Source organism: Rhinoderma darwinii, chromosome 5 (genome assembly GCF_050947455.1).
Source record: "Rhinoderma darwinii isolate aRhiDar2 chromosome 5, aRhiDar2.hap1, whole genome shotgun sequence".
Taxonomy (NCBI): Eukaryota; Metazoa; Chordata; class Amphibia; order Anura; family Rhinodermatidae; genus Rhinoderma; species Rhinoderma darwinii.
In genome coordinates, this window is record NC_134691.1 from 281,833,244 (window position 1) to 281,856,845 (window position 23,602).

Below are 23,602 nucleotides of genomic sequence, written 5' to 3' on the forward strand. Positions count from 1 at the left end.
TACCCCTAGATAATTCCCTCATGGGGTGTAGTTTCCAAATTGGGTCACTTGTTGGGGGTTTCCACTGTTTTGTCCCCTCAGGAGCTTTGCAAATGTGACATGGCCTCCGCAAACCATTCCTGCTAAATTTGAGTTCCAAAAGCCAAATGGCGCACTTTCCCTTCTCAGCCTCGCCGTGTGTCCAAACAGCCGTTTATTACCACATGTGGGGTATTGTTTTACTCGGGAGAAATTTCTTTACAAATTTTATGGTGCTTTTTCTCCTTTAGTCCTTGTGGAAATGAAAAAAAATTAGCTAAACCTACATTTTATTTGAAAAAATGTAGATTTTCATTTTCACAGCCTACTTGCAAAAATTTCTGCAAAAAACCTGTGGGGTCAAAATGCTCACTATACCCTAGATAATTTCCTCAAAGGGTATAGTTTCCAAAATGGGGTCACTTGTTGGGGGTTTCCACTGTTTTGTCACCTCAGGGGCTTTGCAAATGTGACATGGCCTCCGCAAACCATTTCTGCTAAATTTGAGCTCCAAGAGCCAAATGGCGCACTTTCCATTCTAAGCCCTGCCGTGTGTCCAAACAACCGTTTATTACCACATGTGGGGTACTGTTTTACTCGGGAGAAATTGCTCTACAAATGTTGTGGTGCTTTTTCTACTTTAGTTCTTTTGGAAATGAAAAAAAATTAGCTAAACCTACATTTTATTTGAAAAAATGTAGATTTTCATTTTCATGGCCTAGTTCCAAAAATTTTTGCAAAAAAACTGGCCGGTCAAAATGCTTGCTACACCCCTAGATAAATTCTTCGAGGGGTGTAGTTTCCCAAATGGGGTCACTTTTGGGGGGTTTCCACTGTTTTAGTTCCACTAGACCTGTTCAAAGCTGACATGGTGCCTAAAATATATTCTAATAAAAAGGAGGCCCAAAATCCACTAGGTGCTCCTTTGCTTCTGAGGCCGGTGCTTCAGTCCAGTAGCACGCTACGGCCACATGTGGGATATTTCCTAAAACTGCAGAACCTGGGCAATAAATATTGAGTTGCATTTCTTGGGTAAAACCTTCTGTGGTACAAAAAAAATGGATTCAAAATGAATTTCTGGAAAAAAATAATGAACTTTGTAAATTTCACCTCTACTTTGCCTTAATTCCTGCGCAATGTCTAAAGGGTTAAGAAACTTTCTAAATGCTGTTTTGAATACTTTGAGGGGTGCAGTTTTTAAAATGGGGTGACTTATTGGCGGTTTCTAATATCTAAGGACCTCAAAGCCACTTCACAACTGAACTGGCCCCTGTAAAAATAGCATTTTGAAATTTTCTTGAAAATGTGAGAAATTGCTGCTAAAGTTCTAAGCCTTGTAACGTCCTAGAAAAATAAAATGATGATCAAAAAACGATGCCAATCTAAAGTAGACATATGGGGGATGTTAGTTAGCAACATTTTTGTGTGGTATAACTGCCTGTCTTACAAGCAGATGCATTTAAATTGAGAAAAATGTTAATTTTTGCAATTTTTCGCTAAATTTTGGTGTTTTTCACAATAAATACTGAATGTATCGGGCAAATTTTGCCAGTAACATAAAGTCCAATGTGTCACGAGAAAACAATCTCAGAATCGCTTGGATAGGTAAAAGCATTCCGGAGTTATTACCACATAAATTGAAACATGTCAGATTTGAAAAATGAGGCTCTGTCAGGAAGGTCAAAAGTGGCCAAAGAGGGAAGGGGTTAATATGCCATAGCAAGATTTATTTTCATCTTCCGCTACGAGATGTTCATTTTGATGAATTAATATATTATAGTCCAACATATTGTGTTATGGGATTGTCAACAAACCTGTTGTCAATGAAAGCAGACACTTGTGAAGATTGTTTTCACTGCAATAATATTTACAATAAGTGTAGATGAGAACAGACAAGTGCTTCTTAAAAGCGCACTGTGAAATGTTCTTCCCAGGTTATTGACTTTAATGTTCTGTGTTGGAAAATATATTTATTTGAAAATGAAATGAAATGTTTGTTGAGATGTCCAAGACATTTTCATTTAAGTTATATATCTTAAGCACAAAGGAATTATTACTTCATTATAAATATAAGGCCTATAAACATATTCACTCCCAACTGACTATTCAGTGTTTTATGGTGTAACAACATTGAAGCACAATGGATTTATTTAGGGAAGTTGAAGAAAATAACTGGAGACGGCGCTCCTCCGAGATCTGTGTCGTTCAGTATCGAGGCCGGCTGCCACCCACTGCGTTCCCTGGGAGGATGGATCCTCCTTGCAGGAATCAAATTGGTACGAAAGGTAGAAGAAAAAGTTTCAGTATTTACAGTATCGGCGCCAGGCAGGTAGGAAATAATGATGATGACAGATGGTTTTATCTTTAATAGGAATTTGTTCTTTATTCAGTGGACGACGCGTTTCTGGACCATACCGGTCCCTTCATCAGGTCTGTTATACCAATCATCAGGTATATAACAGACCTGATGAAGGGACCGGTACGGTCCAGAAACGCGTCGTCCACTGAATAAAGAACAAATTCCTATTAAAGATAAAACAATCTGTCATCTTCATTATTTCCTACCTGCCTGGCAACTTTTTCTTCTACCTTTAGTACCAATGGATTTATTTAGGCCTTTTTTTGGCACTAATCAACAGAAAAAAACTAACGCTAAGGTGAAAATAAATCCCTACAAAGTAATCTACGTGTATTACACTGATTTAGCACAAAATAATTTAATGTGCAACTATCCCCCACCTCCACCCCATCCCTGTGACATGCGTAAATCTTCACTGGAACAGCCAATTGACCAAGAAGTCACATGATTAACTCCTGGTAGATTAATCAGTTTCTTGCAAAAGTGGCCACAGTAAGAAAAAAGAGCAATCCAAACATCACTATGATAAGGTTATTAAAAATCACCAGTCGAGATAGAGAATTTGTTTTTGAGCCATTAAATAGCTAAAAAAAAAATCTTTGAAAGAGGTTTTTTTCCTTTAAGAATATTTTTACAAATGTGGTGGTATTTTTTATTTAACCAAGTCACTATAATAACAAAAAAATATCTTGAAATATATTAAAAGGGTTATCAAGGATTAGAAAAATATGGCTGCTTTCTTGCAGGAACAGTGCCACAGCCGTCCATAGGCTGTGTCTGGTATTGCAGCTCAGTTTCATTGAAGTGAATAGGGCTGAGCAACAATACCACACACGCAACGTGTGGACAGGTGTAGCACAGTTTATGGAAGAAAGCATCCATATATTTCTAATCTTGGACAACTCTTACATTTTTATCCTTTCTTTTCAGACCTTACAATAGGCTGACACTTTCTGTTTTGTAGAGATCACTTTCAAAGCATGAATACAACAAACCAATAGATTTCTGACTAGAGGTGCACATACACTTTAGCTTTCGAACAACATTTGTTTCTCTCCAACATTCATGCACACTTGTTTGGGAATCGGGGGATGGTCAGGAGATCAGACCGTCAACTGGTTCAACTTTCATTTAATGTGCACGTTCACCTTTAGTTCCCGTTCGCACAGTTTTTTTGCACGCAGTGAAAATATGCCAGATTTTGACCTGCCTGCAAATTCTTGCCACGATGTTCGCAAGGGTTTTTCGTGGTGTTTTTTGCCCGTGGCCATTGAGCACCGCGGGCAAAAAAACGCAGCAAAAAGCACTTTCTCTGCCTCCCATTGATTTTTGATTTGGGGGTTAGAGGCGGAACCGTGGCAAGAAAGATCATACCGCTTTTTTTTGCCGCAGGCAACTTTATTTTTTTTAAAATTTTAGCACAAGGCCTCAACATAACAAAAAGTGAAAGGGTCTGAAGACTTTCTGAATGCACTGTATACATTGTTTAACCCCTTCCCGCTCCTGGTCGTACTATTAGGTCATGGCAGCTGTATCGTTCGCGCTCCATGACCTAATAGTACGTCTCGGGAGTAACGGCCGTTTCGGCCGTCCTCCCGACACAAACAGGAGCTGTGACAGCTGCTGTTTTGTTCAGCAGCTGTCACAGCTCCTACAGCGGGGACCGATCGCTGTGTCCCCGCTGATTATCCCCTTAAAAGCCGCGTTCTATAGAGATCGCGGCTTTTTAGGGGTTAAGCTGCCATCGCCGGCCTGCTACGCGATAGCGGCCGGCGATGGTGACTATGGCAACCGGACACCAAACAATGGCGTCCGGCTATGCCATAGACGGAAGCCTAGTGGGTCCTGACAACGTCAGGACCCACTATGCTTGCTGTCAGTGAGTAGCTGACAGTTCTAATACACTGCACTACGCATGTAGTGCAGTGTATTAGAATAGCGGTCAGAGCCTCCTGCCCTCAAGTCCCCTAGTGGGACAAAGTAATAAAGTAAAAAAAAGTTAAAAAAAAGTTGTGTAAAAATAAGAAAATAAAAGTTTTAAAAGTATTAAAAGTAAAAATCCCCCTTTTTCCCTTATCAGTCATTTATTATTAATAAAAATATATAAACAAACAAATAAACTATATATAATTGGTATCGCCGCGTCCGTAACGGCCTGAACTACAAAATTATTTCGTTATTTATCCCACACGGTGAACGCCGTAAAAGCAAATAATAATAAACCGTACCACAATCACAATTGTTTGGTCACTTCACCTCCCAAAAAATGGAATAAAAAGAGATCAAAAAGTCGCATGTACCGAAAAATGGTACTGATCGAAACTAAAGTTCGTTACGCAAAAAACAAGTCCTTGCACGGCTTTATTGATTGAAAAATAAAAAAGTTATGGCTCTTAGAATAAGGCAACACAAAAAGTGAATGATTGTTTACAAAACATATTTTATTGTGCAAACGCCATAAGACATAAAAAAAAACTATAAACATATGGTATCGCCATAATCGTATCGCCCCGCAGAATAAAGTGAATATGTCATTTATAGCGCATGGTGAACGCTGTAAAAAAAAAAGTATAAAAAAACAATAGTAGAATTGCTGTTTTTTAGTCACCACGCCACCTAAAAATAGAATAAAAACTGATCAAAAAGCTGCATGCACCCCAAGAAAACTACAATGAATTCCTCAAGGGTTCTAGTTTCCAAATTGGGGTCACTTTTGGGGGGTTCCCAATGTTTTGGCACCACAAGACCTCTTCAAACCGGACATGGTGCCTAATAAAAAAAGAGGCCTCAAAATCCACTAGGTGCTCCTTTGCTTCGGAGGCCGGTGCTTCAGTCCATTACCGCACTAAGGCCACATGTGGGATACTTCTCAAAACTGCAGAATCTGGGCAATAAGTATTAATTTGCGTTTCACTGATAAATCCTTTTGTGTTATAAAAAAAATGGTATAAAGAGGATTTTCTGACAAAAAAAGAAATGTAAATTTCACCTCTACTTTGCTCTAAATTTCTGTGAAACACCTAAAGGGTTCATAAACTTTCTAAATGCTGTTGTGAATACTTTGAGGGGTCTAGTTTCTAAAATGGGGTATTTGATAGGGGTTTCTAATATATGGGCCCCTCAAAGCAACTTCAGAACTGAACTGGAACCTAAAAAAATAAATAAATGAGGCAATACTTCGCTTCTTACATTATACTGATAATGAGCCCTGCCCACCCCGAGATGACCCCAGTTTTGACCGTTTGTATAAACGGAGACCCCTATTAGACCGTGCCAGTGCCCGGTTTTCCCAAGCATACACCCCCGAGAAGTGTGTTTCTATTGATGAGTCCCTGGTACATTTTAAAGGGAGGGTTCAATTCCGCGAGTACCTGCTGGGTAAGAGGGCAAGGTATGGCGTGAAGATGTATAAGATGCGAGAGTGCATCCGGGTATACCTACAGGTTTAGGATATATGAAGGAAAGGCCACCCCCAAACCAGACTGCATCCTGGACTACAATAGGTACATGGGAGGGATGGACTTGTAAGATCAAATCCTGAAGCCCTACAGCGCCATGCGGTGTGGTATAAGAAGCTGGCCATGCACATCATACAGATGGCTTTGTACAATGCGTACGTGCTACGTCGATGTGCAGGCCAGACGGGAACTTTCCTGGAATTTCAAGAGGTGATTATCAAGAACCTAATCTTTAGGGACCAAGAAGGGGGGACACCCAGTACTTCTGGAAGCGGGGCCACACGCATCGTACCAGGGCGGCAACACTTTCCAGGAGAAGTTCCCCAAACTGGCAAGAAGGGAAAAAGTTACTTACCCTGATGCACTCCGCACAGCTTATCCCCCCTCGTCTTTCCCATCTGAGCCCTGCTGTGTGTCCAGGCAGCTGATAACAGCCACATGTAGGGTATTGCCATACCCGGGAGAACCCACATTACAGTTTATGGGTGTAGGTCTCCGGTCAAAATGCTCACTACACCTCTAGATGAATGCCTTAAGGGTGTAGTTTTTAAAACGGGGTCACTTCTTGCGGGTTTCAACTGTACTGGTACCTCAGGTGCTTCTGCATACATGACTTCGCACTAGAAAATCCCCAGTAGGCCAAATGGTGGTCCTTTCCTTCTGAGCCCTCCCATGGCCCCAAACGGCAGTTTATCACAACAAATGGGGTATTGCGGCACTCAGAACAAATTGCGCAACAGAATGGGGTATTTTGTTTCTTGTGAAAATAAGAAATTTTCAGGCAAAACTACATATTATTTGAAAAAAATTATTTTGTTTTCATTCCCAGCCCAATTCAAATAAGTTCTGTGAAAAAACTATGGGGTCAAAATGGTCACAACGCCCATAAATGAATTCCTTGAGGGGGTGTAGTTTCCAAAATGGGGTCATTTGTGGTTGGTTTCTATTGCTTTGATACCTCTGGGGCTCTGCAAATGCGACATGGCACCCAAAAACCAATCCAGCAAAATCTGGACTCCAAAGAACACACAGCGCTCCTTTCCTTCTGAGCCCTCCCATGGGCCCAAACAGCAGTTTATCACCACAAATGGGGTATTGCCGCACTCAGGACAAATTGGGCAACAAAATGGAGTATTTTATTTCTTGTGAAAATAAGAATTTTTGAGCTAAAATGACATATTATTGGAAAAAATATATATTTTTTTAATTCCCAGCCCAATTCAAATAAGTTCTGTGAAGAAACTATGGGGTCTAAATGGTCACATTACCCATAAATGAATTCCTTGAGGGGTGTAGTTTCCAAAATGGGGTCACTTCTGGTGGGTTTCCATTGCTTTGATACCTCTGGGGCTCTGCAAATGCGACATGGCACCCGAAAACCAAACCAGCAAAATCTATACTCCAAAGAACACACAGCGCTCCTTCCCTTCTGATGCCTCCCATGGGCCCAAACGGCAGTTTATTGCCACAAATGGGGTATTGCTGCACTCAGGAGAAATTGGGCAACAAAATTGAGTATTTTGTTCCCTGTGAAAATAAGAAATTTTGATAAAAAATTACATCTTATTGGAAAAAATTTCATTTTTTTCATGTCACAGCCCAATTGAAATAGGTGCTGTGAAAAAACTGTGTGGTCAAAATGCTAACAACAACCATAAATGAATTCCTTGAGGGGTGTAGTTTCCAAAATGTGGTCACTTTTGGTGGGTTTCCATTGCTTTGATACCTCTGAGGCTCTGCAAATGCGACATGGCACCCGAAAACCAATCCAGCAAAATCTGGACTCCAACAAACATATAGCGCTCCTTTCCTTCTGAGCCCTCCCATGGGCCCAAACGGCAATTTATCACCACAAATGGGGTATTGCCACACTAAGGACAAATTGGGCAACAAAATGGGGTATTTTGTTCCCTGTGAAAATAAGAAATTTTGATCACAAATGACATTTTATTGGAAAAAATGAATTTTTTTTCATTTCACAGCCCAATTCAAATACGTGATGTGAGAAAACTGTGCGGTAAAAATGGTAACAACAACCATAAATGAATTCCTTGAGGGGTGTAGTTTCCAAAATGGGGTCACTATTGGGGGATTCCTACTGTTTTGGCACCTCAACACCTCTTCAAACCTGTCATGCTGCCTAAAATATATTATGATAAAAAAAGAGGACTCAAAATGCACTAGGTGCTTCTTTGCTTCTAGGGCTTGTGTTTTAGTCCACGAGCGCAGTAGGGCCACATGTGGGACATTTCTAAAAACTGCATAATCTGGACAATACATATGTAGTAGTGTTTCTCTGGTAAAACCTTCTGTGTTACAGGAAAAAAAAAATGAATAAAATTGAAATTCAGCAAGAAAAATGAAATTTGCAAATTTCACCTCCACTTTGCTTTAATTCCTGTGAAATGCCTGAAGGGTTAAAAACTTTCTAAATGCTGTTTTGAATACTTTGAGGGGTCTAGTTTTTAAAATGGGGTGCTTTATCAGGGTTTCTAATACATAGGCCCCACAAAGCCACTTCAGAATTCAGGAGGTACCTTAAAAAAAGGCTTTTGAAATTTTCTTACAAATATGAGAAATTGCTGTTTATGTTCTAAGCCTTGTAACGTCCAAGAAAAATAAAAGAATGTTCAAAAAACGATGCCAATCGAAAGTAGACATATGGGAAATGTGAACTAGTAACTATTTTGGGTGGTATAACCGTCTGTTTTACAAGCAGATGCATTTAAATTCTGAAAAATGCAATTTTTTCAAAATTTTCTCTACATTTTGCAATTTTTCACCAATAAACACTGAATATATCGACCAAATTTTACCACGAACATGAAGCCCAATGTGTCACGAGAAAACAATCTCAGAATCGCTTGTTTAGGTTTAAGCATTCCGACGTTATTACCACATAAAGTGAAATATGTCAGCGTCCTTAAGGGGTTATGGCAAATAATTTTTATATGTACTGTCATGGCATGCTCAGTTAATTGAGGAGTCTTCCAATGCCACTCTCAGCTCGAGAGGACAGGTGTTCTCTATTAAAAATGGGTGACAAGCCATGCATTTACACTGCTTCTTCCCCTGCAAAAATGAATGATTATAGCAGCTGGACCTCCTAAATGAGTTGGTCTCAGGGGACCCCGCATTGTGAGATAGAAATGCCTTTTTAACTCTCTTTATGAACTCTATCCCCAAATACACATTTTAGGAATACACATACACATTTTACCAGTCTCTGTCTCTCCAATCTGTTATCTCATATTTAGACAGTTTCAGAAATAACTGATTTCTTATTGTATATAACTGAACTGATGAAGCTTTTATCTTACTAAAATTTCAATGCTTTATCTTACAGTACAATTTGATATTTTATAATTACTAATCATATAATTATAAGCATTACTGATCCTCATGTACAGTACATAGTGAAATTACGTTATTCTCCACCTACAGTATATCAATACACCACATTACAATTGCCTAATATGTATTGTGTGAAAAAAAAATTGTAGCTGTTTTAATATCTCTTTTAAAACATTCAATGATGAGTTAGTGTCCTTTAAAAATTCGACGTTATCTCCAGAAGTGGTTTATCACAATTGTAAAACATTCATTGACTCCTCTAAGATCTTTAGAAGAGTCTTTAAATGATGAATTCCATTGTCTGGAAAAGTGTGTGGTATTAAGGATAGCTTACCTGACACCTGACAAAACACTGTGTTATCTACATAAATGAATAGAAGACGTAGACATTTAGTCAAAGTTGTGACTAATCTGATTTTCCATGTTGAATATTTTGCTCCAAATTTATATTTGATTCTATTACAAATAAATAAATACCTTACTCTGCAAAGATCACTAACAGAATTTTATCAAATTATTTCTAGGTGGTACGTGCCAGAGCCCAGCACTTTCTGCGCTGGTTCGCCCCCCGCTACCAACATTGCAACCACCACTGGATATAAAACAGTTCCTTCCATTTTCTTTCGATGCTGCAGCTGCTCTTAACCTCTTTCCAAACCTAACTGCAGTAAGTATACCCAAATATTGAATTTACACTCTAAAAATGTAAATGTTATTGGAATCCACTATAGATTTTGACAAATTGTATGTTCCCTTTGACTGACAAAGACATATGTTTTAGGCTATAGATGTAATGATTGTCCAGTATTTAAAAAAAAATGTTATGTCTGTGCCACCTACTTAGATACTTCGATCCTTTCATAGACATAATGTACCTATCAATTATCTTTAGGGTTATTTGAAACCACTTTGAAAATGCAGCAACATAGTATATATCCCCATAAAGATTTTTATGTTCCTTTCTCACAAAGCCACCTATAACTTATCAGATATAACAGCAGATTACTAATTTGAAGATATTTATTTTGAAATATGAATAAAGTGCCAAAATTTTATTGAGCTGTGACACTTACAAGTCCGACAAATTTCCGTACAAAATAATAATGCATACTATAGGCTTAGGCTCTGTTCACACTGCTGTCGAAGGCTCAGTTCAGGGAAGAATGCCACAACTGCACAACAGAAGCACAGATGGGCCCCATTATAAGCCAGTATGATGGATCTGGCATAGTGTCATAGCTTCAGTTATGAAAGGAAGCCACATTGCAGATTTGAACATTGCCTTATGTAAGTGGTATGTCTATTTTTATTTTACTAAACCCCACCTTTGTTTATTTTCCAGCTGTTAATTCAATGAGAAGGACATAGAGCAAAAACCAATGGCTTTGCCTTACTACATTGTCTAGCTCCTTTTTACATACTTGTATATACATTTCCTGCACAAACAACAATTAGCAATAAAATATATAATGTCATAAAATAAGGCAAGAACATCTTGTATTTTAGGCGGGGTTCACACCTGCATTCGTCTTTCCCTTGTTCTGCTTTGTCAAAGTCCGACAGAGCCCATTGACTTTATTGGGTTCTGTCGAGTTTCCGTCTAAGTGTCCGCTATTTTTGGCCGGATCTGCAAGGGAGGTCCCTAACGAAGCCTTCATTACAGATGTAAACGAAGCCTAAGGCCTCATGCATACTTCCGCTGGCCGTCGTACGGCCGTTAATAATGGATCCGTGAAACATGGAGCACACACAGATGGCTTCCGTGTACAGTCTGTTGTTTTATGGACCAAATCAATGCAAAGGCATAGACTGTTCCGTCAAAAATGGACAAGAGTAGGACCTGTCCTATTTTTGTCGGAACGGCCACACGGTTCCAGTAAAACAACGGAACCGAAATTAATGTGCCAGTGTGCTATCCCTTAAAAAAAACGGATAGCACCTGAAGAAAATAACTGAAGAGGGCATGATGCCTTTTTTCCCCGTTTTACTCTTTGTTTGATCATCTGAAACTTCTCCGTGTTTCTAATACTACAACATTAAAAATGTAGAATTAATTGACATGTGTCAGCATTCTAGTCACAAAGCCTTTTCTGAAAACAATAACTGTGATCCAAATGTACAAACCATAAAGATTAATGCTTTTTTTTTTATATGTTGGTGTAATAAATTATTGATTTTCTAGTCCTTGCCTAATACCATGTGTCTGAGGATCTTATAACAGATTAATGCTGTTTAGGTGATCATTTCAGGGCTTGGGTTTAATAGTGACTTGGTTTAAACAAAAAATAACACTGTTACTGTTTACACTACGGGCATTATTGTATTCAGCAAAGGAATATATATCTTATATTATGGAACATTTATCTTGTTTGCTATAGTTACGGTAATCTATGATATGGAAAATGAATTGTAACATTGAAGCTTTGTTGCTAGAGAAGAATTCTTCTTAGATGATTTCCCTCAAAGTCTCAGCTACCTTAGTTATAAAAACATCCATTGGTCAGGAATATTCAACAAATTCAAGCCAAATGTTACATTAATGAATATATTATATTATGCAAATGAATACTTTATTTTTATATTCTATATTGATCCCATACACAGTGATGTGATCACATATAGTGGAATGCAGAACTATTACCTCTTAGATGGTGAGCCCATGTGTAATTTTGGCAATGGGGTTAAGAGCTACCATCCACACCTTAATCTCTGTAAATGTTCTGAGGCCTCATGCACACGGCAACTTCTGTACATAGGCACTCCATATACTGCCATATAGTTCCTCCCCACGGAACCATGTTATGGAGTATTCTCCCCTAGAAGCAATGGCATATGAAAAAAACAGAAAATATCTCTACGTTCCTACATATCTCTATGTTCCATGTAAAACCCTCTCAAAAAACAAGGGGGCACTCCCTCCGTCTGGAGAAAAAAATGTTCAACCTGCAGAGGCGACAAGCCTGCTTTACTGTGAGAATGGTGAATCTATGGAATAGTCACCGCAGGAGCTGGTCACATAGCTACAGTAGATGGCTTTAAAAAAGGCTTAGATAATTTCCTAGAACAAAAAAATATCAGCTCTGATGTCAATGTTTAGAAATTTTTCCTTTCCCTTTCCCATCCCTTGGTTGAACTTGATGGACATGTGTCTTTTTTTAGCCGTACTAAATATGTAACTATGTAACTATGTAACTATGTAACTATAAATATGAAATCAAAGCCATATAGAGGAACAATATATAGACTATAAACTTCTTTGAGTTCTTTGGTTCGGGAATCAAATTTTGACAGAAAGCATATTCTAAAGTATTAAGTTAATTTAATGTAATTTATTAGATGTTACAAAAGGGTTGCTATTTTATGGATTGACAGTCCTGTATTTACTGATTCCCGCTTACATCTCAGAAATTCTGAAGTAACATGTGAATATGGTTTTAACAAATGAGGTAGAGCACTGTTACCATTTTGTATACCTTCTGCATGAGATTTAGTGATAATATAATTGTTCATTGCTCTATCTAAGTTATTTATTTTAACTAGGAAATGAACAAAGCTATTCATATACCTGTTAAGAAGATAAAGCTTTACTGGGTTGTTGTGGCTCTGCTTTGAGCGAAGCATTGTTTAGGAATTTCGATCTGTAACAGATATAGCCTGAGTTTATGTGAAATAAGAACGAATAACTAAAAATTACCACAATTACTGCACATAGTATGCTGGTAGTGATTGACAGGGATCGTTTCTACAGACCTATAATTACAGTGGAGGTATATACATTACATTGATTTTTTTTCTTCATTGTTTAAAAATACACACATATTTCATTTTGATGGTTTGTTTTGACATCTTGTGTCTTCTGATCTAAACCATTGATTTGTATTTCAACTATTATACCTTAGTCTCATCATCATTTCTGTATAATTATCAGTTGGGATTCTGTTTGTTTATAAGTAGAATGACATGTAAGATTGGCTACAGTAAAAGGATACATTTTTAAGTAATTGCAAATATATAAATGAGAAAAATATCTCCACATCATTCACAGAACTAAAATTTTCTTTTTAAATAGAGACTAAAAGCAATGTCTGCTGAGATAAGTACTGTAGTAGTCAATTTAAGGAGCGTGCAATTGCTATAGACTGTACACAGATCTTATCAGAAACCCATTCCATAACATTAGATCTTATATTTTATATGGTAAAAATATGTTGTATGATTTGTGGAAATAGGATTTACAATGCTAGAGGCATTCAGAACAGTATTCTTCTCATACACTAGTTTGTGATGTGTCCAGGACTCTCAAATCCCCAGTTTTCGTTGTACAATCCCATTTTGCAGACCCAATTGCAGTGAGAAGGTTATTATACAAAATGCACTGAGAAAGTTAAAGCGCCTTCTCAGTTTTGTGTAATATTTACCGCTACTCTATAGATTTTCTTTTTTCTGTTATCCAAATTTATATAAACATGTGCAAGGGAGTAAATGGATATAAATGTGGTCAACATCTTAGTATACAAAATGAGTGCCAATATCATAACCAAAGTAATTAATGTTATAGGACAGGAGTGGCTAAATGTTTATAGTATGGACACACACTTTCTGGAGCCTGAGTAAGAGGAACAGAGGATGCTACTGCAAATTTTTTCCAGATGTCCAAGTGTCCCCATTATCACGATATCAGCCACAGTTAGTTACTCTTCACACTTACTGCACAGCCGTGCCGTCTTTAAACATAAATGTGGTGCTTCTCCCATCTGTCCTGGTCTGTTCTAGAGTATACACCGTTCAGCCATAACATTAAAACCACCTGCCTTAAATTGTGTAGGTCCCCTTATGAAGCCAGAGTACTTCTGACTTGTCGAGGCATAAACTTCACAAGACCTCTGAAGGTGCCCTGTGGTATCTGGTACCAAGACGTTAGGAGCAGATTCTTTAAGTCCTGTAAGTTACAAGGTGGAAGCTCCATGAATCGGACTTGTTTTTCCAGCACTCCCTACAGATGCTCAATCGAATTGAGATCTTGGAAATTTGGAGGCCAAGTAAACACCTTGAACTCCTTGCCATGTTCCTCAAACAATTCCTGAACAATTTTTGCATCAATGAGCCATGGGCATCCACGACCCTGTCATCGGTTTACAAGTTGTCCTTTGTTGGATCACTGTTGGTTATTACTAACCCCTGCATACTATTGACACCCCACAAGACCTGCCATTTTGGAGATGCTCTGAATCAGTCATTTAGCCATCACAATTTGATCCGCCAATTTTTCCTTCTTTCAACACATCAATTTCAAGAATTGAAAAGAAGAGAAGAATATATTCCACCCGTGCCATTGTAAGGAGATAATCAATGTTATTCACTTCACTTTTTTAGTAGTTTTAATGTTATGGCTGAACAGTGTGTAGCAGCGATCAGGGATTTTGTGAGACCCACATCAGCTAATAGTACTGATGAAGACTCACACATCAATGAGCATTTAACTAGAAAAGAATGGTGACAGTCACACTGAAACGTGAACCTAAGTGGATGTCGTTTTTCCTCCTGCGTGAAAGAGGATAACTCACAATGCAATTTACTGCTTCCCTCTTTGAGGTCTACTAGAAGATTGTGATCTCTTTGGCAACCATTGCAGTAGAACATTTGCTACATTTTTACTTATGTAATTTTCCTAGGTGACAACTATTATGTTCAGTATTACATCTCCACAGGGGTTGTCATCCAGTTTTCTCAGACTCCTGAATAACAAATCTATACAATGACATAGGAGTGGACAATTTGGTAGACACGAAAAGAGGTAGGTAGCCAAAAATAAAAATGGACTCCCCTCTTATGTTGGTTTGCTGAGTAACACAACAACATTGCATCCAGCACCAACCATACACCTCTATATCTATCCTCTTTTAGTATGGCATGCTGTAAGTGTTGGTTCCCCCCTCCTATGTTTGGTTATACTGCAATGTATTTGGAAAGGGAGACCCCAGCTCAGGTTAACATCGTCATTAGGAAGATCAACATTAGCTTGAGCTCCCACGCCATTTGCACATTATCTTTATGGTACATGTGCACTTGGGTGATATAATCACTGAATAACTAGGAGATGTGCATTTAGGACTCATGTTGAATGAAGGAGAATTCTGCTACAGCAACCATTACTATTCTAATAAGAAGTTTGAAGCAAACAGTATATGATGTAGTCATTAGGGTTAACTAAACATTTAGATATTTAGCAATAAATTCCTATCCTGCAGAGTTGTATGACAAAAAGTAATGATTTACTTTAGTCCTTCTCAAAATGTTTTTTTTACAACCTTATTCACTAAATATGATCATGGAGCAACAATCTGCCCTTCTAGGTTCTTTTAGTTTAATGGAAATGTAGATATTTTTTTTTAGAGTAATATAAAAGGCTTAACTCCAAGCTCCTAAGAAAAGCCATTTTGTAAAACCAATACTTGGTTGGTGTATGGTAGTTTTGTTTGCACAGTTAATCACAGTCAATACTAATTTTGGTTGATTTTAGCAGTGTAAATAATTACTGAATGACATTAAATCTTGAGGGAATCACTTCAACTAAGCAATCCTCGTTTGATAGCTTTGTGTGGTTACATAGAAAAATCAAAATACAGTTTTCATAAGATATTTATAGTTAAGATCACATTGCTTTGCCTAGTGACACATTTTGATAGATTTATTAAGATATTTGTTTTCACCATCATTTTGTTATCCATTAAAAAATCCAAGTGTTCTTCTAAACAATGATTAAGAAAGCAATATATGAATTTATTAGCCAATGTGAACATACTTCAAGAAAAGCTTTGACATGGAGACATGGTCTCTAATACTAGATATTGTTTGCACCACATAAAAACTGTGGATATTCAAAATAAGTAAATAAAAAACAAATATGTACATAACAATCCTCTTACCTTTTCTGGGACTCAGCACCCATTGTGCCAAAGTAAATCCATGTGCAAAAGAGCTGGTGACATATCAACAACATTTATAAGTGGTTGAGTGCACCCAGCAGCGGTATAGCAAGTCAGGGGGTTAAAACGACATCTGGAACCGTCGATGCCTGCCGATTCCCTGCACAGGGAGACGATAACTGTTTACAGTGGTCACTTGTCCCACAGCAAAAGTCTATACCTGTTCCCACACCAGTGAGTGCTTCCATTTAATGCAGTGGAAGCACAAGACTATCATATGATTGCAGAATCAGACTGCACACAGGTTTGTTTGTCATCTGTAACCATGGAAACAGATTGGTCTTCATTGTAGCTCTGAGAACTGAGAATGGTAGGATCATTTTAAAACCAAGGTTTAGTGATAAATCAATATGTGACTTATGTAACTGGTACAACATGCCATGTAACATGCTTGTAGTCACTGAGGCCTCCTAGTCTAAATGATTTTCTTCTGTCTGCATAATTCATATAGAGGCCTGGTAGACGATAGGGCAAGTAGGCTTCACACTTGAAGCCAGAAGTAGTGAATGGAATGCAATAGGTGGTAATATTCATAAAGCCAGGGGTTTTATTAGATTGGTAAAATATAGTTTTAGTGGGGGGAACTAGGCAACAATCAAGACGTTTTGCTATACTGCTTCCTTTTTATTATTTGAGATGCATTGAGGCAATAAAACAATGGTTGGATTTGCCCTTTAAGCAACAAAATGTATGTCTAAGGCCCCATGCACACGAACGTAAAAACGCCTGTAATTACGGGCCCATAGACTTCTATTGGCCACGGGTACCTTCCCGTTTTTCTTACGGGAAGGTGCCCGGGCCGTTGAAAAATATGGAACATGTCCTATTTCAGGCCGTAATTACGGCACGGGCAGGTCCATAGAAGTCTATGGGGCTCCCGTAATTACGGGTGGCTACGTATGTGCACCCGTAATTACGGGTTCGTTGCTAGGCAATGTCAGGGGATAGTCACTGTCCAGGGTGCTGAAAGAGTTAACTGATCGGCAGTAACTCTTTCAGCACCCAGGACAGTTACTACCGCTGGATTTAATAGTATTAAAAGTTAACTTATCCAGAACGCCCTGCTTCATCCTCCAGTCCGGCCTCCCAGGATGACGTTTCATCCCATGTGACCGCTGCAGCCAATCACAGGCCAATCACAGGCTGCAGCGGTCACATGGACTGCCGCGTCATCCAGGGAGGTCGGACTGGATGTCAAAAGAAGGACGCGTCACCAAGATATCGGCCGGGGTATGTATGAACTTACTTTCAATCGCTGCGGAAACTTTGCCCCAAAGAGCTGCCCCTTCTCTCTATCCAGCACTGATAGAAAGAAGGGGCTGCCGATTAGTGCAGAAAAAACGGGTCCATAAATACGGGTGGAATACTGGTGACAACGGACCCGTATTTACGGGCATGGGTCCGTAAATACTGGTGGAATACGGGTCGAATATGTGTGACAAAGGACCCATATTTCCGCCAGTATTTACAGGAGGAAAAAAATACGTTCGTGTGCATGCCCCATGCACACGAACGTATTTTTTTCCTCCTGTAAATACTGGCGGAAATACGGGTCCTTTGTCACACGTATTCAGTCTGATTTTGGTCTTCTGATATTTGCAATTTAAACTCTAGCCAAGAAGAAATACTATTTCTTGATTTTTGGAGGGTCAACAACAGTTAAGCAGCTGTCAGGTGCTATATGGAGCTGCAAAAATGCTATAACTTTTTACATACAGGCTGCAGCATGAAGTCAACTGGAAAAGATTAGCTGTACAAATCTGTATTAGTTTGGCCACCACTGTCATACAGACGCTAAAATCAATCTGACTGGCTATTTCTTAGATAAACTAAAATGAACCGTCAGGGCATAAAATACCTTAAAGTCGACCCACATTAGAGTCATACTGCAGTATTTGCTCAGCTGAATAGAATACAAACCTACCACCCAAAAATAAATTACTTTATTCCTAACCCTTTAATTGCTGGAGCTCTTGCCATTTGGAATAATTCATTCCAAAATTGAATATATTTTTTCTTTATTTCTGTGTCTATTAAAAAAAGAAATGTTACCAAATAATATCAAGTTAAACCTACTATCTTTTTTCATTGTGCCAGACTTATCTAAGGGAAACTAAGAAATACAATTTTCATCATTCTTTCACTTTTGACTTCAATATCTTTGGGTCAACCAATAAAATTGACCCCTCAAAATATTTCTCTAATAATCCTGCACATAGTGATGCTAAATATGTTTGCTTTACCTAAAATCGGGTGCAGCCCTATAGGCCATAGGTCAGAGGTCTCCGTAGAATTATTAATATTATAATATCCAAGCAATTCCTCTTTATTTTGAGCATTTAGTTAGTCTCCGGGAACTGAACTCTCACAGTGACATCTCACTTTGGGGAAGAATGGTCCTCTTGCTGTGTAACGGGCTCTGCTTTCTGCCGCCATCGCACTGTACTTACCATTCCCCGGCGCCCTGGTCTACACTGCCATCCTCTTCCTCCTTTTCAGCGTCTGGCGGCCGCTGCAGCCGCCGACGTGCTCCACTGGGTTTTAGAATGCGTGCTGACCCTTGTATTCTTAAAGGGCCAGCAAGCGCCAATTCTCTAATCATCACCTGACCCTGTATACAAATCTTGCGTACCAACTTTGCCTGTTTTTGACCGTACGTGCCTGCCGCCTGCCCTGACCTACTGCTACATTAAACGTTACGAACCTCCGCAGCCTGCCCATACCATGAGCTCTCTTGACTACTCTGCTCCTACTAACGTGAGCCGTTACCAAGGGAGACTGCTCTGGGATAGCAACCTGGGGTTAACCACAGCAAATTCAACATCCCTGTGCAGGGGTTAAAGGATGAATACCAGGGATGCCATAACACTCCACTCCCTGGAGTAGCCCCGAGTGAAATTCCTTGGTGGCATGGAGGGTTCACACCACTACCTGCTGGACCAGCTACAGCCCAATCCTCAGGCTTCGTGACAGGGGGTCCCAACCTAAGCTCAAATAACAACATTCATTTATTTCTATGCAACACAAGGTCCAATCTTTGCTGACATAAATTATTGTCAATACATTTTAGTTCAACCTATTTTCCTACAGTGTAGATCCAGAAGAAGGTAGGACAAACCCTGTAAGGGTATGCCCAGACGTGGCAGAGTTCTTCTGCCACTGTCCGCATCAATGCCGCACAGAATCGGCGTTGCAGATTCTGTTGCGGCTTTGCCAAAAATCGGCATTAAATTGATGCGGACTAGCCGTTGCGTATTGAGGGGAAGAGGGCTTCCCTTCTCTCTATCAGTGCAGGATAGAGAGAAGGGACAGCCCTTTCCCTAGTAAAAGTAAAAAGAAATTCATACTTACCCGGCCGTTGTCTTGGTGACGCATCCCTCTTTCGCCATCCAACCTGACCTCCCTGGATGACGCGGCAGTCCATGTGACCGCTGCAGCCTGTGATTGGCTGCAGCCATCACTTGGACTGAAACGTCATCCTGGGAGGCCGGACTGGAGGAAGAAGCAGGGAGTTCTCAGTAAGTATGAACTTCTATTTTTTTTACAGATTGATGTATATTCTGATCGGAAGTCACTGCCCAGGGTGCTGAAACAGTTACTGCCGATCGCTTAACTCTTTCAGCACCCTGGACAGTGACTATTTACTGACGTCGCCTAGCAACGCTCCCGTAATTACGGGTGCACACACGTAGTCACCCGTAATTACGGGAGCCCCATTGACTTCATCAGTCTGGCTGTAGACCTAGAAATACATAGGTCCAGCCAGAATGAAGAAATGTCATGGTAGTAAAACCAATACGCTCCGCAGCACACATAACATCTGCGGACTTCATTGCAGAATTTTGACTCTCCATTGAAGTCAATGGAGAAATTCCGCAATGAGTCCGCAACAAGTCCGCTACATGTCCGCAACAGTCAGTGTATGCTGCAGACACCAAATTCCGCACCGCAACCTATGCTCCGCAGCAGAATTGTCCGCAACGTGTAAACGAACCCAACTAAAAAGCTGTGGAAGGCAATGAAGAAACGTGTACGCTGCGGATTTCCGCTGTGTACTGTCCGCCGCGGAATTCCAGAGCAATTACGCCACGTGTGGTCATACCCTAAGGGTATGTTCACACGGCCTATTTTCGGCCGTTTTTCGTAAAAAAATTGGAAGCAGAATGCCGCCAAACATCTGCCCATTGATTTCAATGGAAGAACGGCGTTCTGTTCCAACGAAGCATTTTTCGCAACGTTTTTTTACGCGTAAATAAACGACTGCGAAAAAGAAGTGCAGGACACTTCTTGGGACATTTTTGGAGCCGTTTTCCATAGACTCTATTGAAAAAAGCTCCAAAAACGTTTGTAAAAAAACACCACGAAAAACGCCCTGAAAATCGCGAGTGGCACAAAAAAAGTCTGAAAAAACGTTTTGAGACGTTTTTGACTCTGCGTGTGAACATACCCTAAGACAGGAGTCAATAATGGAAAAAATTCCTTCTAAACTTCAGTAAATAGTATACATCTTTATAATTAAATTCAAGAAAGGGATATCCACTACTTTTCAAATCTTTCGAAAAATTAACTATAACATCATCATGTAACAATAGAGTTCCATAGTTTCACAGCTCCTACAGCAAATAAAGCTCTTTAGACATACCGGATGTCCCCTTGTTATGGTTGCAGATCTAATTATAAAAAGATCACTAGACAGATCTCATTGCTAATTTTTGAAATTCTTATACATAGTAGTGATCAGGTCAAACTAAACAGTTTTTTCATACTAAATAACCCCAATATTGGTAATATTTTTGGGCACCAGTTCCATTTACTACTTTGGCTGTCCTGCTCTAAACTTACTCAGGCTCTGCTATGACTTGTACACTAGTGCCTAAAACTGTACACATTGGGGCAGATTTATTAGGACTGGAGTTTAATTCGCCAGGCCTAATAACCAATTCGCTTTAAGATACAATACATTTATTAAGACGCAAACAGCTCTTAATAAATGTGTTGCATCTTTTCGCTGGCCTTGAGCCACAATTGTGGCGTTATGACCACACCTCATCCATTCCCCCATCACATAAAGTAGAAGAAATACATACTCACCTCACTGGTCCTCTTCTCCCCACGGGTCCCCTCTGGCTCCCTATTCATGCCACGGCTCATTCAAAGTACTGACACCGCGCAGAAGCAGTATCTATGCGACACAGCACTGCTGACATTAAGTGCTCGTTGCATAGGTATTAATGCTGCCCGGCATTTACTAATGACCCGCGGCATGAAGAGGGAGCCAGAGGGGACCCAGTAGGGAGAAAAGAGGCAGAGCAGGGAGGTAAGTATAAATATTTTATATTTTTACGTTTTCGTTGGTGGGAGGGGGGTAGTCAGATCGGAGGGAGGGCAAGGTAGAGGCTTGCTATGCCCCATAGACTGAAATCTATGCCTGTTAGGAGCTGGAGTAGATTTCTGCTATAATTTACGCCAGTTTTTTGGTGTAAATTATAATAAATTTGTCATTCTGGAGGAGGCAACTATGGCGTGCACCAAAAATTCTTGATATATTCCCCCCACTGGGCCTCATTTATCAAAACTGTCTAACAGAAAAACTGGCCTTCTTAGCCATAGCAACCAATCAGAGCAAAGCTTTCATTTTTTAAACAAATGAAAGTTGCACCGTGGTTAGTTGCTATGGACACCAAGGTAAATTTTCCTGTTAGACACTCTTGATGAATCAGGCCCAATATTCCATGTGTGTTCTAACTAGCATTGCTATATAAATGTGAAGCACAGGACCATTATCACATAACCAAATGTAAAAATGAGTCTTATTGTACCAAAAAAATAATAATTCAAGATAAAATGGATTAACTAATGGCCCAGTTCATATTATTCACCTGTCCTTTCTTAAAAAAACTTAAAAACTTTGACAATCGTTTCTGATAACTATTTTACTCTATGGACCACCACTTATTCATGGAGAGTATTTCAATATAACTATTAGCCCTTATTGAGAAAATAATTGAGGTCATTTAAAGACTATTGTGTCTGCCGCTCTCTCATTGTTTTTGTGAATTTCACTGAAAATTATGTTTTATCTTTTACTGTGGTTTTTTTGTTTTTTGTTTTTTGTTTTTTTTTACTGCCATTGACTGAGATATTCTGAGTTCTTGTCAGTCATGTGTTTCCCACAACCGTGGGCTGGTGCCCATTTTTTCATTTCATCCCTTCGATGAGATAATTATCTTGATTTAGCATTCGTTATCTTGCATATGCATGATAGGATTAAAGAGGAACATTTATTTTTCAGTTTTAAAATAAGGAAAGCACTGTATTGGTTAAAAACAATTATGTAAATACAGTAGAAAGGATAGGAGCATCTCCTTAAAAAGTCCTCTGCTTTCAGACAAGACAAGCTCTCTTGTTGCCCAAGGCAGGGGTTACAGAATGTGCCCTTCCATTTTTGAAGTTCAGCATAATACTGTACCTGTAGGATGGTCCTTTGTCCCACCCACATGCCCAACAATATCCTGCGTTCTTAGCTATGATACATAGTCCCATATTTCTCTGCACTAATCCCATCCACACATGTTCTTGATGTAAGTTCTACGTATTCTACACAATTCTTAATTTAGGGCTGACTGCCCACCCCACCACCTATTTGTAGTATAGTCCGTCTACCTTCCAGGAAAGCGGTGATTGGTTTTAGTTGGTGTACGTATCACACAGTGTGAGTGTATTCCTGTCTGTTTGACAGATACCATTCTTTTACCAGTGAACTAAAATGACTGACATGATCATTGTACTCCGGACCCAGTGTCCATTTTGATGTACAAAGAAATGGTTCCCTAGATGCTCACCTTCGACACCCACTCCTCATCCTGGCCCTGGCTGCTACATATTTTACATTTAGTTATGACTTTTAATTGGCTACATTTATATTATTATGCTGATTTGATTTTACTTAGGCACCATGTGTCAGCGTATGTGGCGTCCGTGAGTCAATGTTTTGTCATGTGATGGACAATGTCCGTTCTTTTTACGAATTCCGTGAAAATTAATGTGTATGCACCATATTATGGATCGGTACAACACAGATCTGTAATACAGTTGTGAGCATGAGGCCTTGTGACCACTTTGTATTCTTATAAGTGATCAGGAAATTATATCGTTAAAAATGTAATACATTTGATAAAAGCTTTTACTTCCACAGTTAAACTGTTAGGAACGGGTTATTGAGGCAGAAATAAATGTAAGCAATGTGCATAAAATGTTTGTGTTGGCATTACTATCCCTAAATGAATGTATTAGATTACAAAAGTAAATAATAAAAAACATGGGGTTAGAGAAAAAAATTATTACGTACTGAATTCTTGAGTTTTTGCATTGTTACACATAAACCAAATGGTAAATCTGATTTATATACTTAAGAATCGAAATAAAAC

General features: G+C 39.2%; 1 protein-coding gene across 4 annotated transcripts in view; it reads left to right on the forward strand.

Moving 5' to 3' along the window:
* ZNF385D (zinc finger protein 385D) overlaps nt 1-23,602 on the forward strand; it is a 239,533-nt gene that overhangs the window by 61,708 nt on the left and 154,223 nt on the right. For all 4 annotated transcript variants that reach the window (XR_012847739.1, XM_075827208.1, XM_075827209.1 and 1 more), the window contains one exon: nt 9,714-9,856. Coding sequence is in view for 3 of the 4 variants with exons in the window: in XM_075827208.1 (XP_075683323.1) it covers nt 9,714-9,856 (143 nt within the window). In the remaining variant the exon portion in view is untranslated. The remainder of the gene's footprint in view (nt 1-9,713; nt 9,857-23,602) is intronic.